Source organism: Bactrocera oleae, chromosome 6, assembly GCF_042242935.1.
Source record: "Bactrocera oleae isolate idBacOlea1 chromosome 6, idBacOlea1, whole genome shotgun sequence".
Lineage (NCBI taxonomy): Eukaryota > Metazoa > Arthropoda > Insecta > Diptera > Tephritidae > Bactrocera > Bactrocera oleae.
Window position 1 is genome coordinate 21941504 of NC_091540.1, and position 18450 is coordinate 21959953.

General features: G+C 38.2%; 1 protein-coding gene and 1 pseudogene across 1 annotated transcript; both read right to left on the bottom strand.

The window, feature by feature from the left end:
- Positions 1-1696: 1696 nt before the first annotated feature.
- Positions 1697-5089, bottom strand: LOC138857744 (golgin subfamily A member 6-like protein 26). The gene is made up of 2 exons (XM_070111442.1): positions 4477-5089; positions 1697-2322 (listed from the first exon to the last, which is right to left on the bottom strand). Exons 1-2 carry the CDS (start codon positions 5087-5089, stop codon positions 1697-1699), a joined length of 1239 nt encoding a protein of 412 aa, XP_069967543.1.
- A 1155-nt stretch (positions 5090-6244) lies between these two features.
- LOC118680475 (uncharacterized) lies at positions 6245-8238 on the bottom strand (annotated as a pseudogene).
- Positions 8239-18450: the final 10212 nt, after the last annotated feature.

Consider the following 18450-nt stretch of genomic DNA (forward strand, 5'->3'; position numbering starts at 1 on the left):
GCCAACATTGGCGCAGTATTTAACCGTTTCTTCAGAGTTTGGAAAGCCACTTCCTGTTCTTTAGTCCATTCAAAAACTCTGTTCTTTTTCGTGAGTTCATGGAGGCTACTGCTACGCTGGCAAAATTTGTACGAATCGTCTATAATAAGTACATAGCCCAAGGAAACTCCGCAATTCATGTAAATTTTTAGGAGTGGGTCAATCTCTTACTGCCTCGATCTTTTCATTAGCTGTGCAAAAGCCTTCCGTTGTCACTTCATGTCCTAAGTAGCTTACTTCCTTTTTGAAAAGGGAACACTTCTTTGGAAAACCTCTTCCAAGTTCTTAAGGTGTTCATCGAAGCTTTTACCCAACACAATGATATCGTCGAGGCATACCAAACAGATCTTCCAGTGTAATCCTTTTAATACCTGGTCCATAAGTCTCTCAAAAGTAGCAGGAGCGTTACATAATCCAAAGGGCATTACGGTAAATTGCCATAGACCATCACCAACGCTGAAAGTTGTCTTTTCTTTGTCTTCTTCGTTTACCTCCACTTGCCAATAACCACTTTTTAAATCAAGTGTTGAGAACCATTTAGTGCCTGATAACGAGTCAAGTGTGTCATCGATTCTAAGTAGTGGATAACTGTCTTTCTTCGTTACATCATTCAACCTTCTATAGTTGACACAAAATCTCATGTTGCCATCTTTCTTCTTCACAAGTACTACAGGTGAGCTCCACGGACTCTCTGATGGTTCGATTACACCGCTTTCGCTCATTTCACGTATGGTCTGACTTACAACTTCACGTTTTGCTAAAGGAATGCTCCGAGGAGCCTGGTGGATTGGTCTCACATCACCTGTGTTAATAAAATGTTTCACAACTTTGGTTCTTCCTGGTTTGGCATCGTCTTTATCAAATATGGATGAGTATCTGAGAAGAAGTTGTTTAGCCGAAGTTTGATAGTTTGCCTCTAGTTCCTCGGTCCATGCGTTAATTTCGCTCGATATATCGTTTTCGTCCATGGAATTTTCCTCAAGACTTTTTTCGCAATTTATTACGGCCTCAATCTCTTGACACTGCCCTAATACAGCTCCTTTGGAGAGTTTGATTGGTAACTTGCACTCATTAAGTACTCTTACTGGAACGCGTTTATTTTGTCTTGTCATAGCCAGGGTTTTGCCTATAAGTAAGTTAGGTGTAGATTCTTTTGTGGCCTCAACAATCCACCACTTTTTGGCCCATAGTCTCCATCTATTTCTGCCCAAATAACTGCTTCTGATGTTGGTGGAATCTGTTGGCTCTCTGTTGTTATCACTCGTCTGACGTTGTACTTATTATCGTGACCGAACATAAGTGGCACTTCCATATTTCTATAGAACATAATCCTGTTTTTCATGTCAATTTTGATTCCTTGATTCGCTAAAAAGTCTACTCCAATTATGACTTCGTCAACGATATCTGCCACTATAAAATTGTGTAACACGGCTGCCTTTCCAATTACGATTTCGCACGTTATCTTTCCGAGAACTAGGGTCTCCAGCTGCAGTACGCAACTTTACCCCAGCTAACGGTCTCACTTCTTTCTCAACTAGATCAGATCGAATTATGGAATGTGATGCGCCCGTATCCACAGTCAGTATGCGCTTTTTACCGTCTACACATCCACTAACAGTAACGTTACTCGTATTCCTGCTTATTTGTGAAATGGAGATTACAGGGCATTTGCTTGCGGGAGCCATCCCGTGCCCTTTTCGGCTGGCTCGCTTAAGTTTAACGATTGGTTGTATTTGAGATTGTCCTTACCTTCCTCAGCTTTGCGTGTTCGTCCAACCGGATTATGGGGCTGGTTACAGTTGCGTGCAATATGGCCACTTTTTCCGCAGTTGAAGCATTTAAACACACCATCATTTTTCTTATACGCTTCCGTAGATTTTTCCAGTGCTTTCTGCATGTTGTCCTTTTTTTCAAGTAATTGGTTCCAAGTGTGTTTCTCTATTTCTACTTTGTGAGCTTTAAATGTTTGATTGCAAAGCTGAGATGCAGTTTCCTGTGTCAGAGCATACGACACGGTTTCTGCAAACGTCAATTTTGGACATGCTAATGCAGCGAATCGTGTAGTATTATCTTGTATTCCATTGATGACAGTCTGAATTTTCGTGTCCTCGATGTAATCCATGGATTTATGTGCATAAGCTAAGTGAACTAACCTTAATTGTAGCTCACGGAGACGATCTCTCAATTCATTTACTTCAGTTTTAATTTTATCCCGCTCTTCCGAAATCTGTGAGGACACTTCTGCTATTTGGGAGTTCACCTGCCATATCCGTGCATCCTGCTCTGTGAGGACACCTGTGCTGATATAAGTGCATCTTGCGCTGCGAACTGCTCTTCCAAATACGTTGACAATCGCGTTTCCATTTGAGACATACGAGTATCCTGTTCTTTAAATTGTGTCGACATTTGTGTTTCCTGCTCTTTAATTAGTGTCGATATTTGTGTTTTCTGCTCATTAATTTGTGTCGATATTTGCGTTGACATTTGCGATATTGCGGCAAAAACCATGTTTATGTCCACAATCTTTGACGAGCATTGACCCTCTTCCTTTTCTTCTATCTTTGTTGTCTTTTTTTTAATTCCATGTGAAAGACATATTCCTTCACATTAATTTTTTCCGCCTCCATGGCCTCTCTCAACCGTGATTGCAATTCAGTTTTTAATCAATTTGTCGCCAAACCCCGTTGCTCCAGCTCCTTTTTCAGTTGTGGAATCTTCAGATCGTTAAACTTGGCCATTTTCAAATAATTATCTCCTTAGGAATTTATTTGACAATCCCACTTCTGACACCAATTGTAACGGATTCCTCGATAAATCGTCTAACTATAACTCACTCTTGAGCTCGATCACTGGATTGTTAAATTAAAGTCCCAATTTAATGCTATACACTTATCTTTATTTCCAATTCCAACAACTTAACACTTATTGCTCGCTATTCAAACTTATAACTTATTGCTTAAAGCTTAATTGCTCTTTACACGGCAACACTCTAATTAGAACTGTGTCTGCTCCACAATTCGGCAGCCCTTATATAGTAAATTTTTAACAAAAGTTCGCTACTAAAACATTATGGCAACTACGAATTCGCTGTCTAGTTGCTTCTGGCAGTTTATCGTTAGCTCTGATATGATCTGGTACTCGTGATCGCTACAATATGTACATATTGTAACGGATTCCTCGATAACTCGTCTACCTGTAACTCACTCTTGAGTTCGATCACTGGATTGTTAAATAAAAGTCCCAATTTAATGGCTACACACTTATCTTTATTTTTAATTCCAACAACTTAACACTTATTGCTCGTCATTCGAGCTTACAACTTCTTGCTTATGTCTCAATTGTTCTTATCACGACAACACTCTAACTAGAACTGTGTTTGCTACACAATCCGGCAGCCCTTATATAGTAAATCTGTAACAAAACATTGCTTCTAGAACATTCTGGCAACTACGAATTCGCTAACTAGTTGCTTCTGGCAGTTTATCGTTGATTCGATTGTGTTCTATCATCCGTGTTCGTCACACTGCCCTCAACCTAAGTCTGATCGTCCCGATTAGACATATTTGTGATACCAAACACAAAGCTTTTATGTCCCCCATTTCGTCTTCTAGGCTGGTGCTGACATCGTTAGCCGTCCTTCTCTTCTTGGAGTTGATTCCAGCCGTTTTCCGGATACTCAGTTTCTGGTGCATCCCTTGATTTAAAGCTGACTCTAGATACCATTCTTGATCAGAACGTAACTCCATTGGAACACCGAATCTCGTTACCCACTTGTTGATGAATGCCTACGCCACTGGTTTAGTCTCTTGGTTAGGAATTGTGTATACTTGTGGCCATTCATTGAAATGGTCCTTGACTACCAAAACATGACTATTTCCTAATTTATTGATGGGGAATGGACCATCTTCATATACGCCTATTTTCTCAACTGACGCACGCGAATTGTGCTGTTTCATCTGCCCATGACTCCTGGACCTTGATCCAGGAGTCAACCAGTCCAATAAAACCTTTGCTTCAAATGCTCCAAGGATTTCATGTCTCTCAAGTGTCCTCCTCTTGGACATTTGTACTGAACGTTAAGAACATCAGGAATTCCAACCCTTGGAACAACCATAAGTACTCGGAAGGTTTGCCCATTTTCGCTTTTCCATACTCGATGCAAGCAGCCATACACTAACTTTAAACTGCTCCGTTCTGCCCAATATGATTTTGTGACTGGCCTTCCTGTAGTTATTTCTCCAATCGTTGTACATTGGTTCAACTCCACCTTATGTAATGCACCTTCCAATTCTGGATCTTCTTGCACAGAGTCATCCGTTGCAGGTTCAATTTTATGCTGGTCTTCCACCTGTGATGGTGTACACGCTTCCTGCTCTTCCAACTGTAAGGACACTTGTGCTGGTATCCAAGCTTCTTGCTTTTCTAACTGTGAGGAACCTTGTACTGGTACACACGCTTCCTCCTCTTCCGACTGTGAGGACACCTGCGCTGACATATGCTCGTCGAGCTCTTTTGGTGCTGACAACTGTGCTGAAAAACTCTCAAAGAAGGATTCCAACGCAGTATAAATAACCTCTACTGAAAATTCTGGACCTTTTTCCAAAGAGTCATCCGTTTCAGGTTTAATTTTATCCTGCTCTTCCACCTGTGAGGAGACCTGTTCTGGTATACACGCTTCTTGCTCTTCCAACAGTAAGGACGCTTGTGCTGGTATACAAGCTTCTTGCTCTTCTGACTGTGAGGACCCATTTACTGGTTCGCATGCTTCCTCCTCTTCCAACTGCGAGGACACCTGCGCTGACATACGCACGTCCAGCTCTTTCGACTGTAAGGACCCTTGTACTGGTACACACGCTTCCTTCTCTTGTTTCTTTGTTTTCTCTTCCTCTAGTTCCGATTGAAAGACATATTCCTCAACATTAATGTTCTTTGCTTCCATGGCTCTTCTTAACCGCGACTGTAATTTGGACTTTACTCCCTTTGTTGCCAATCCACGTTTTTGCAGCTCCTTTTTCAGTTGATGAATCTTCAGATCGTTAAACTTGGCCATTTTCAAACAATTCTCTCTTTGGGAATTTATTTGACAATCCCACTTCTGACACCAATTGTAACGGATTCCTCGATAAATCGCCTACCTGTAACACACTCTTGAGTTCGATCACTGGATTGTTAAATAAAAGTCCCAATTTAATGGCAACACACTTATCTTTATTTCTAATTCCAACAACTTAACACTTATTGCTCGTCATTCGAGCTTACAACTTCTTGCTTATGTCTCAATTGTTCTTATCACGACAACACTCTAACTAGAGCTGTGTTTGCTGCACAATCCGGCAGCCCTGATATAGTAAATCTGTAAAGCGGCCTTTACACAGTCATTCATGTTTGCAAGCATGTGCGGCGTGATGAGAAGAATGAGCGTGTAAACATAATAAATTCGTGTTCGTCATACAAGTGCGATGGTTTTTATACATTTTTAAAAACATGATGTTGTTATGAACACAATAGCAAAAAGAGTCCAGCGACTCGAGTATAGTTTTTCTGCATTCCTTTTCACAAAATTTTCGGAAATGTTTGTGCCGTTCGAATGCGCAACACTTAGAGTATGTTGAATATTTCATTTGTATGTTGGGATGGTGGTCCCAAATTTTGCTTGCAATGAATTAGCATGAATGTGGTAGAACAATATGCATAATACCTACCTGCTTAATATTTTCAAAGAAATACTTAAGACGGGAGCTCCCTAATCCACCAGATTGTATTGAATATCCGGTACTAATACTTTCAAGGCCAAATTTATAACAGGATTTTCCTAATATTTATGTATCGAAAATTCATAATTTCTTTACTCCATATTTTTGGGATTCAAAAGAGTATTTGTTTAAAAGGGCTAATGCACGCAGTATATTTTTCCAGTCGTAAGCAAACATCGAAGCGTAATGGCGTCCAGGATAAACGAAGAACTGTGGAAGGACTTCTCTGAAATTTATCGAAGCCATCCAGAAGTATGGAAAGTTAAAAGCGAGGAGTATAAAAACAAAACTAAGAAGAATGCTGCTTATGAAGCACTCCTACAAAAATATAATATAAGGAGATAGATCCAAATGCAAATTTGGAAAGTTTAAAATATAAAATAAGCTCACTTCGTGGATGTTATCGACGTGAACTTAAAACAATAAAGCGAAGTGAGAAGTCTGGAGCAGGAGTTGATGAAATATATGTACCATCTTTGTGGTACTCTGATGACCTAGGATTCTTGGAAGAGCAAGAAACACAGATGACTGGCATGTCATCAATAGAAAACGGGGACACGACTGTGGAAGACGTAAGTAAAACGAACAGGACATTTTTATTTATTTATGCATATATTTTTATTTATAAAACGAAATGCAAAATTACATTGATCCGACACCATTAAAGTATTCACAAAATGAGTTTCGAATTTCCTTGGCGTTGGTAGTACTCTTCCGACTTGTGGTTTTTTCTATTTGCATCAAAGCAGGTACCGACTTTTCACCTACATCATTTATCATTCGGAGATAACATTCACTGCTTTTTGTGCTTAAGAAGTTGTGTAAATAGCAAATTGCTAAAACAATTTTCGTTGCCTTTTCGGAAGATAAATGTATTGTAGTGAGCAGTATTCTGAATCTGGAAGATATAATTCCAAACGCGTTTTCTACAACCCTTCTTGCCCGTGACAGACGATAGTTATATTGTTTTCGTATTTCCGAAAACGCCACCAGCGGAAACTCTTCCGTTTGCTCCAGCCTCCACCATTATAAATTGATATTTTGCATTGACTATGGCCATCAAAACAATACTGTAAGTCTTCTTATAGTTGAAATAGTATGCTCCAGAGTGCGGTGGTTTCGTAATGTTTACATGTTTTCCATCGACAGCGCCAAGGCAATTCGGGAAATTCCACAGTTCATAAAATTTAGAAGCTATCGTTTTCCATTCTTCTTCCCTTTTCGGCAACTGGAAAAATAATAGTTTTTATTTTTATTTATTATTTTTAGAATGCACTTTGCTCAAAAAAAGACAAAGTAGAATTTGGTAAAAAAGAAAAACAACAGTTGCTTATTAAAGCAGTCAAAGCTTTAGAAGATTCGACGCGGCCCAATGACGATGCAAGTACCTTCAGTTCGACTTGGGAAGTCCTCTTCAGGAAACTTGACCCTAATCAACAATTATTTGCCAATAAAACCATTATGGAAGTGTTGTACCAAGGAGCTTTGTGTCGGTTGCACGAAAATTCCCATCAGATGTTCAACGTACCTAACACAAGATGCGCATCAACGCCTTTTTCTTATAGTGAAAACTCGTCAACATGTTTTGATTCAAGAACATTGCAAAGTCGTCCGGAATACTTAATTTCTCCCCCTCTTCTGAGTTCACCGCAAATTATATCTGCTCCTCAACCTCAAGTTCAGCACATCAGACTTCATAGAACAGTTCAGCCACAGCAATATCAACAAATTTCCAGTTCCAACATACAACCACAGAAAACCATAAATATTCAACAATATGGAAACAACACGGAATATCAGACATTTACGGACTTGTTGAACGACTCTGACTATTCATAAGCAAACTTTTATTTTTGTTATTTTTATTGATTTGAAGAAATATTTTATTTTTGTTTTGTTTTCCATTTTCATGTAATATATATACTTACTAAAATTAAATCTTTAAGAACTTTAATCAACGCTTCATATGTCTTAATAATTATGTTGCTTAAACTTGCAGTTGAAATATACGACTGGAATTTCAAACTTTCGTAGCTCTCTCCAGTTGCCAAATACCTCAATGTTACAGAGAGACGTTCATCAGGCGAAATTGCGTCTCGCATAATAGTATTTTTTTTTTCTATATAAGGTGTTACTTTTTCCAAAAGTTCCCTATATACAGAAGGATCCATTCTGAGAAAATTTTTGTAGTCCGCCGGGCTGGACTGTTCAAGTTCCTTTAAGAAAGTTATATGTGAAAAAACTGGTCTTCTTGATCGCCATTACTTTACCCAAGTTTTTCTCTGTCTTTTTTGCTTTTTTTGTTCTACTTCGTCTTCTTCTAAAATATCAATTAGAAGTGCTGCAACTAATGCACGTCCCATGTTGCTTCGTCCACAAATAACAGAGAAATAAAGTATGATTGCATGTTCGACCGTTTAAACGAAAACCAGTTTTTTTTGCATCATACCATGTTTGCAAACATAAATGACCGTGTAAAGGCCGCTTAACAAAACATTGTTTCTGGCAACTACGTGCCGTTTCACACAGGGACTCAAAAGAGTCTCATACCAGTTTATTGTGGGCGAGGGGACGACGAGGAAAGACGAAGGGACCGTCCCACTCGTGTTCGGGTGGCACGCTTTGTATTCTTGTTCGTAACAGCTCGCTGCTACCCTTTTCAGCATTCCTTTTCACTTTCAAATTCTTTGAATGGTTGCAAGAGCGCTCGGTTTCAAATGAATTCGATCGCAAATTTGAGTTCTGTTATCTATTTTTGTATGTAATATGCAAATACGTATGCATAGAATAATAGAAATATTATGACAAATTGTAAATAAGGAGAAAATTAAGATATAGATTATGGAGTAAAGAAATTATGAATTTCTAATACGGAGTAAAGAAATTATGAGTTTTTAATACTTAAAGATTAGGAAATTCCTATTATAAATTTGGCCTTGAAAATATTAGTAGCGGATATTCAATACATTCTTGTGGATTAGGGAATTCCCGTCTTTAGTATTTCTTTGAAACTATTTAGCGGGTAGGTACTTGTATTATGCATATTGTTCTACCATATTCATGGTAATGCATTGCAAGCAAAATGTGTGACCATCATCTCAACATACAAATGAAATACGCAGCACGCAGTGTTGCGCAGTCGAACCGCACTAATATTTACGAAAATTTTGTGAAAAGGAATGCAGAAAAACTAGACTCGACTTGGACTCTTTTTGACCGTGTGAATGCCCAGAGCGACACCAAAAGAAAATTTGAAAAACATCAGACTCTTTTGAATCCCAATGTGAAACGGCACTACGAATTCGCTAACTAGTTGCTTCTAGCAGTTTATCGTTGATTCGATTTTGTTCTATCATCCGTGTTCGTCACAATATGTATACATATATGCAAATATATTTGGACATGCGAATGAAGGAAGGCAATTTCAAGAATATTCATATAGGCATATGAACATTTGAAGCAAGTAAACAACAATAGTTGTTTGAGTTCACAGATTAGACAAAATCGCTTGAATATCGTCTGTGGTGCTGCTTGTATAGCACACTCAATTATTGCAATGAAATATTTTGCCTAAGTTCAAATCCTATCATATTTTTATATACTATTTTATTATTTTTATAACCCTTTTTTATTGAATGATATTTTAATTATATTTTCATATTATTTCCCTCACTATTAATATTTTCCTGTCAGAAGTCAATTTCTTTCGTTTTTATTATTTCAATTTTTGTTTATGCGCATACCAATTAACATCTGTGCATATGTATGTATATACATTTTGCTTACAGAGTGGTGTAGTTCGTTGCGTAAATTGAGAGGATGGTGAAATTTTATTTTCGAACTTGCGCGTTTTCGATGTTCCCTCATCCTAATTAACATTTTAGTACAGCTAACATTTGCTCCTTCTCTATTCGTTTACGTTCTCTGATACGAGACTCTCTCATTTTCCTTAAGTTTTTTCTCATTCTCTTTCCCTGATTATCAATATTTGGGAATTTTGAACCACTGATATCGAAAAAGGCGGGATGCCAGAAATAAACCCGCTAAAATTAGCTAACAAAAGCAGTGCGAAACGAAAGTTCAAGGAACGACACATACACTTGGGAATAGCGTGCAGCTAAAGTTTGTTTACTATAATTTGTTATAAATTCGAAATTGTTGCATTTAAAACGTTAGTCATAAAATCATGATATTTTATTATGAGTTTTATTATTTCTTTGATATGGTTTTTTTATTTATGTATTAGTTTATTATGTTATATGACTTTTAATTGCTTTATAATATGAATTCACGTAATTAGGGCTGTATTTGCGTATAACGAGGACCTTAAAATAATAAATCGAAATGCAAAATGCCCAAAAGTTATTTTTAAAATACCCTATCAATTTTCTCTCGATAGTGGCATGATTGACAAATGTTATAAAAAAAGTGAATTTGACAGCTCTCTCTCTCGAATCAAAGAGTTTCGTATCAGGGATAATGGGATGCCCAACTTTTTCCACTGTGAGAGCTCCTCAAAATTAGCGTTTTTTTTCCATTGTAAACAGATCGGACAAAATAATAATTTTTGGGAATTGAAATTAATATACCCACCGTTTATAAAGATTAGATATTATTATACATGTATCCGTTATATATTAAAACAATTTATTTTTGAACTTTCAATACTTAATCAAAAGGATATATGTACATATGTACTAGCTCCAATTAATAAATGCTTTTTATAATTTTCAATTAAAAATTAATACTACTAAGCATGACATCACCAAAAATTTCATTGTATACATTTCAATTTCGCGTTTTCTTTCATATTCATTGTTTTCCTATTTTTGTTAGTGATCTTCAACAGCAGCAACAAATCTCTCTGTTCATATATTTTTCTGTAGGATTTCAATCTTAGAAATCTCTTTTTCTAATTGCTAAACGTCAGACATCCTGAACTTTGACAGTTGCCTTTTTGTTCTCTGTTCGTATCACGTCATCCATGGAAGCGGACGGTAGAAGTGGTAGTGAGGTCGATATCAGCTGATTCAGTTTACAGCTTTGCGTCGGTGACTGTTTCTAGCATCAACAACTAATCACATTTGTGATATGAATGATTATGATATAAAAATGAAAGCTTATTAATCTATTGCGGCTTATATGAAAATGTCTGTGGAGGAAGTGGCGGATAGAGAAATTGTGACTGTTACATGTATCTTCAACGTTTTTTTTTTACAATAAAATGTCTAACTCGTTGATCGTGTAATTACAGCTAAGTGATCTGAACTTTACAGAATTCTGCTGCTACAACAACAAAAACAAAAACTAAGTTACTTGAAAAATATGTGCAAAGTGTGTTAAATACATTTTTATATAAAAGTATACATAAATTATTGAAAAAATGCACGCTCATCTACGCATCAAAATAAGACGATTTAAAAAAAATTATAATTTTCGCGGCCTCCTTCATTGGGAGACCTAAACTATACATTTACCGATATAAAAAAGAAAAATGTAAGTGTAAAAATCATTTCAAATCGAAAAAATACTTACTTCAAATAGTTGAAATTTTCAACTTTAACGCAGATATATCGAAAACTATAAGTTTCCCGCGGCTATACCTATATATATTATTGATCGGGACGACCTCCTTTATCCTCCCATACCCATTTTATCCTCGAAATCCTGGGACGCTATTTTAAAGCCTCATCTCTTAATTGTCGGCAAGCTGTTGAACATTTAAACCAGGTGAGTATAATTAAGAAAAAAATTAATATTTTATGATTTTGAACACAAATTGCTGAAAATGATCAAAACAAATAAATTTTCATCTGATTGTGGTACTTTTATAACGCACTCAGTGGTGTTAAATAGTTTTGTAGGACACAACAAGCCTTTAGCACAGCACCCACAGGTTTAGGTTGCACATCAATGGGTCTGTATTCTGAACCTATTGCACAATCAGCCAAAAGCTCATTTGATTGTCATCCTTGCGCTATGTTGCCAGTAATTAAAAATTTCTGATGGAACACTTAATTTCAAGCTTCGGTTATACGGCTTCCTTAAGTGCCTGTCCAAAGTGAAAGCATCATCGCCAATAAAAAAATTTTGAATTTTATTTCCCTCCCCGACAACAAGCTTTAGAGGTTGTGGTATATTTAAAGTGCCACTCCCAAGAGCCTGGTACAAGTAGCTGTCACTATAAATACTGTTGTCTGATGATTTACTTATACTTACATATGTAAAAGGTCTTGCTTTGTGCGTAAACAACAGCAAACAGGACAACGCTAAAATATCCTTTAAAATTATAAAATTGGGAGCCTGTGCGTGCATCGATTGTATCCAACGTATGAGGGAATTGCCACAAGCTTTCAATATTATCAGCATTAGCTGCCATTCGCATTTCGTAGTGGTCATTTGAAAAAAGTAGTACAAAATTTTCAATTTAATAATAGTTGTGTGTATTTTAAAAATTTCCGGAAAAGGAAGAACATATGAGCTCTGGCGCAAACGAAATATCACTTTCGAAATCATCCTTTATTAAGCAAAGTATTGAAAAAGCGCTATCTTCTTCTAAAGAACAAAAAGAAGCAGAGCCGACAACTAAATTAGACGATGCTTTGAAAAAATTAATAGCAATTAATGGAAGAACTGGAATATTTGAGACGTTTGGAGAAAATGTTGTTAGCAACATGAGGTGGCTTATCAAATTCTGGCTGACATGCAAGTGCTATTATGAGGTTACATACAGTTAGAATTAAAAAAATTTTTTTTTTTTATTTTATTTTATTTCCTTTATGTACATATATTTAGGAATACACAGAGAAAATTTCATATCGTTCCAATCAATATTTTCGAAGTTACACGCAAATTTGAAAATCGTTTTTTATCCCATGTTAAGTGCATTCCAAACTTTAAACTCGTTTTTCTCAGAATGGTGTTTTCAAAGTCGGTGACCAACATTACTCAAAAAATGCTAAACCGATTAGTCTCAAATTTTAACACGAGCTTCTTATATATAATATATTTTTTAATAATTAATCGAATATTTTTTCTCTCCGATAAATATTATTGTTTTTATAAACAATTTGAAGCCGAAATTTAGCGTGAAAAATCGATTTTTTTTTTGAGAAACCGCCATTTTGACAAAAAATTTTATTTTGCTTATTTCCTCGATTAATTACTAGATTTAACATTACTTTAACGAAATTTGTTTGGTTTTTTTAATTTCAGAGGATCCAGTTTAAATAATTTTATATACCATAATATGTGTATAAATTTTTGGATCAATAAATTTAAAAGTTTTCTCAGGTTATATACAGTTTTTTGCGGCCTTCTAGCTGTATATAACCACTTATCAAGAAGTAAAATGGAACTGTTTAAGAAAATCCGAGACGAGAAAATGTTAAGCAGAACATCGACACCGTGTTTTCAAAGGTCGAAATCCTATACTTTAAGTGTTGTTTTGAGTACCTCCATGTCTGATGCTGAGATATGGGAAGAATACTAAATAGATCCTTTAGTACATTAAGGTATATGAATGTAGAATTATATGCTTTTAATTTTTTTTACTGTGTATGAAATCAATTTGCATGTATGTTTTTGTGTGAATACCTACATGTAATACATACTTTAGTTTTGATTAAAGAATATGAATTCTTAAAGAACTATAAGTCGCAAAAATTAATTCCTTTAAATAAGCCGGTTGAACGCTCACATATATGGCTCTAAGACTTTATTGTACTTCTGGTAATTATTGATAAAAATTGCAGGGGCTTGTAGGAGTCTCCAGTACCAAAATACTTCAAAGTGACACACAATTTCATTTGGGGTGTAATAGCTGGTCGCATTACCGTGTCAGTTTTTTCGGCAGATTTTGAATCTAGTTCTAAAAATTAATATATTTTTTATTATTTTGGTACAGTACAGTTAATTATTCTAAACTATTTGGAGTAAGTTTTCAAACTTATTTATATCAATAGGTGTAAAATTTCTGAAATCGCTGTTATCGTCATCTCACGAACACGATCAAGGCCTTGCTTTCAAGTTGCAATACATTCACACTTTTCAAACTTGAACGCCGTCTTGATCACTTTTTCAATTCAGGTCGTGGGGAAAGTTGATGATCAAGTTAAAACAGCTGATCAGCTGACGGGAATATGAGTATTTCGTTATATTCATGGATTAATATCATATTATAAGTATGTCAATCAATTTCTGCAGAAATTAAAATGTCTCTCGAAAAGCTTATAGTGCAGAACAAGTAAAGTTGAAAAAAACAAAAATCCGGATTTTGAAATTACTCTGTAGTTGTTTTCGCACAACTAGATTGCTTTTCTCATCTCATTTCTTTCTTCCCATTCCATCTTTTCATTGTGTGATTAATTTGGTACAAAACTTTCGAGAATTTTAAGCGATGTCCATGACGACAGCATCTTTCCCGTTCTACTTTACCGGAATTGACACGGATTTTATCCGGCCAAGGGCTGTTATTTCGGCGATCTAACCCTGTTTGAATCGGTAAGTTTTATTCTAAGTTTGTCATCCTTAGAGCAACACCTAGCAGCAGGATTGCTCCGTATCCTTCTGACCCGTGCTAGCATCGAGATCAACTCGAGCCCCGAGGAATTATTCTGCTGCATTTGCGCTAAAAGGCTCCATCCAAACTCCACCTCGGTTAGTTGCAATACATGCAATGGATGGAGCCATCTTAAGACCAGCTCAGGCATGAAGACCGATAGGGAGTGGACCACGTACTCCAATCCTCGTGCGAGATCCACTCAGCAATTCCTAGTTCCTCGCATAATCTGTTCCGTGTGTCTGACCGTCATACGTCGGAACGCCACATCAGTCAAGTGCAATTCTTGTACTGGCTGGTGTCACTTTCCGTCTCGTGAGTGGAGTGCGTCATATGTTGCCGCGTGCTATAAGAATCTGCTCCGCAATCACATAAGCTGGCGTCGTCAAACAACACCAGAGTGCGACAACCGCCCCTACGAATTTTACAGCTGAAACAACCACTATCTACACGTACCTCTTTCACCCCCAGGATCATCATTAGACACCCGAGATAAACCCGACTCTTACAATTAAACTTTAACGGATTCCAGAGCAAGATCAAGGAGATAGTTGCAATCATGAAGTGTGAACGCGTAACGATAACTGCGGTCCAAGAAACCAAGCTAAACATCCGCTTCGATCTTCAGAATTGTGCAGGTTTTAACGTTTTACGTAAGGGTCACGAGCGAGATAATGGTGTATGCCTAACCTATATACTGCACAACATCTTGACTTATCGTCTAATTGATGGTGACATCGACCTCGATCTTCGATACATACAATACATACATCACATCCCCCAGATAGTAGTTGCCAAACAGGATATCACCCGAATATAGGTGCGCTACTTCGTGGTGAAAAACGTTTGGTGCTAGGCGACTTTGACGCACGCAATGATCTTTAGGATGGAGCTGACAGAAGAAATTGACGATTCGATATTCTGCATAATGAATGACGAAGTCCCCACCAGAATTATGGGCACTTGATAGATATAACCATCGCTAACGGTGGTCTGATAAATAGCATATGCTAACTCTCGCATCAGACCATTTGCCCATAGTTATCTCGATTGAGAAACCTCCCGACTTTACTTCTGTGGACAACTGCAGCTTTGTTAACTTTAACAAAGCTAACTGGGTCGGCCTCCCAGAATTTACTGAGAGCACCTTTAGCGCACTACCCATTCCTACAGACGTCATCGTTGGCGAGCGTCAATTCCGCAAGGTAGTCGCTGCTGCTGCTGCTCGCTTTATACCGGGTGGAAGAATAGCGGAACTCCGCCCTAATTTCCCAGCCGAAGCAGCTGTATTAGCCAACGAGCGCGACACCTTACGCCATGAAGTCCTGCAACCTCTCCACCGGTGTGAGTAAGCCTTGGACTACTGTCAAAGCATAGTCTTATCCAGCAATTTACACTGCACCCTTTGGCAGACAAGACCAAACTATGGGTTACTCGACCGCTGCGAAAATTAACCGATGGGAGGGTTCAGAGTGTTATCAACATGCTCCCTCCAGGGGTGAAGAAGTGGACTATAAACTACCTGGGCGGTCGGCATTTATCCCTTCTGTTTTGAGGTAAAAACTCCAAGCCTTCCAGAAACATCAAGAGGTCCTTACTTGATTACGTCGACTACATTGGACAGTACACCCACCAGACTTCGTACGCAACAAACTTCAAGCATTACTGACCGCCATTCCTTCACCGACTTCCTCTCAATGAATGGCGTACTTGGAGTCAAACCACAACGCATCGCAGACTAAGAGCTCGAGTTGCTACGAGAATCTAGAGTGATCTTTGCGCAATTCGTTCTGAATACTGTAGCAGGTTAAACTCCTATTTATTCAGAATTGACCCCGACATAATAAATATGTGATCAGCATGTAATGAGTCTTCTCATGACACTAACCACCTCGTTTCATGCCCAAGGAACCGCACTCATCTAACACCCTTCTCCCTATGGTCTGACCCCGTCGAAACAGCTCGTTTCCTGAGCCTCCCGTTAGATGACCTCGACGACAACCAAACTGAAAGTTACCACCCAAGCGAGGATTAAAAAACCGTTACAACAACAACAAAAACAACGGCATCTTGAAACTATTACACACAATGCTCTCCGAGTATTTTCAACTGATTTAGGTACAATTTTATTTGGATTACTGTTTTTAAATGCCATAACTAACATTACTTTCTTAAAAAAGAACGTCCTGTAAAAAAAAAAATAAAATTTGGAAACTAATTTAACATATAATCCCAACCTGAAGCAGTTAATTTGACACCCCAATTTGCAATAGCTATTCGCCAGCAATCATAAAACATGAATCTTGATGAATATGTGTTTCAATTGGAATTAAAGGAAGAGACCATGAAGACAAAAGAAAAGCAAGAAGCTCAATGCTTGTCAAAGATTATGGAAATGAATATGAGTTTTTCGGCATAATCACAGATGTCAACACAAATGTCGACACAATTTAAAGAGCAAGATGCACGTATAACCCAACAAATAGCAGAGGTGTCATCACAAATGTTAGCACAACAATCCCAATTGCCCTTGTTAGAAACGAGGTTGCCAACGCAGTTGGAATAGCAGTCGGCAATAGCAGTTGGAAGATCAGGAAGCGTATGAACCAGTAAAAGGGTCCTCATAGTCAGAAGAGCAAGAAGCTTGTATATCAGCACAGGTGTCCTTACAGTTGGCAGAGCAGCAAGCGTGTATACCAGTACAGGCGTCCTCAACGTCGAAAGAGTAGGAAGCGTGTATACTAGTACAGAGGTCTTCACAGTCGGTAGAGCACAAAACGTGTATATCAGCACAGGTGGAAGAGCAGGATAAGAGCAAAGTAGAAACGGATGACTTTTTACAAGGATCCAGAATTGCACGGTGTAATGCATGAAGTGGAGTGGAGTAGAAGTAAGTCCAGTCGCAAATTATATTGGGCAGAGCGGAGTAGTTTAAAGTTGGTGTGCGACTGCTTGCATCGAGTAAAAAAAAGAAAGAGAAAAGCGAAAATGGGCAAAGCTTCCGATACTACTGATTATTTTGAAGTTTAGAAGTACTTAAGTGCTCAACGAGCTACACAACGATAGGAATGGCGGGCACCTGAGAATAGGAAAGGATTGCCAAATATGCTGAGTGCATTGAAGCTTAAGGGTCAAGGTCCAGGAGTCATGGGCAGATGAAGCAGTACAATTCAGGTACACCAGTTTAGCAAATTGGATTGGCTGTAGATGGTCCATTACCCCCCGAAAATTAGGAAATATTCATATTTTGGTAGTCAAGAACTACTTCAACAAATGGCCAGGCGTATACACATTTCCTAATCAAGAGGCTGAACCAGTAGCGGAAGTATTCATCAGCAAGTGGGTAGGTGGATAGATGGATAGATATGAGTAGAGGTATGAACCGCGACCAATGGTCTATTGGGCCCTCCCCTAGGTCACAACGACTCATCGAGCCTCAGCATATTGATGAACTCCAAAATATTGCTAGGTGCTAGTGAAGCGATGCATAGATCTAGGGCCTTAATTCTGCGTCTGCAGACTGCTGTGCAGTCCACTAGTAACTATTCTGAAGTATCCGTTTCCATGTCACAGAACCGGCAGTAGCAGAAGAGACTAAGCCCATGTTTTATAAAAGCTTATTTAGCCTGCAATGGCCAGTGTAGAATGCGTAAAGGAGCCGGAATTTGTTCCTCGGGAGATTGATTACGGTTTAAAACCGTCTGAGGTCGTAACCCCCCATTAGCAACCTAGCATGGCGCATGCCTTGGAGTTGTTGCCAATGTTTCTCCCTGCCTTCTTTTTCTGGAGGCTGCAGAGCTTACCAAATCGTCAGCCAGTTGATTCGCGGCTATACCCCTGTGACCAGGCACCCAAATAAGGTGCACTCTGTGTGGAAAATGCCAGTAAAACTTCCCATGGGAATGGAGAGCTTGGTGCGTGGTCCTGCGACCCCTGCATGAATCCTCTCCGATGTTTTCGAGCCGTCGGTGTACCACTTGATAGTACTACTATTCCTTAACAGTAGGTCCAGCGTGGAATCGTTTTATTTCGCTAAGTCGTAAAGTTTACTACTTTGGTAATGCTGTCCTTGGGAGAAGGGCTAGTGGCATTTCGCCA

Coding starts and splice junctions, on each gene's coding strand:
- LOC138857744 (XM_070111442.1), bottom strand. CDS start 5,089: ATGGCCAAGTTTAACGATCTGAAGATTCATCAACTGAAAAAGGAGCTG. Junction 2,323..4,476: donor AGCGTGTGTACCAGTACAAG/GTTCCTCACAGT, acceptor GTGTCCTCACAG/AGCAGGATGCACGGATATGG.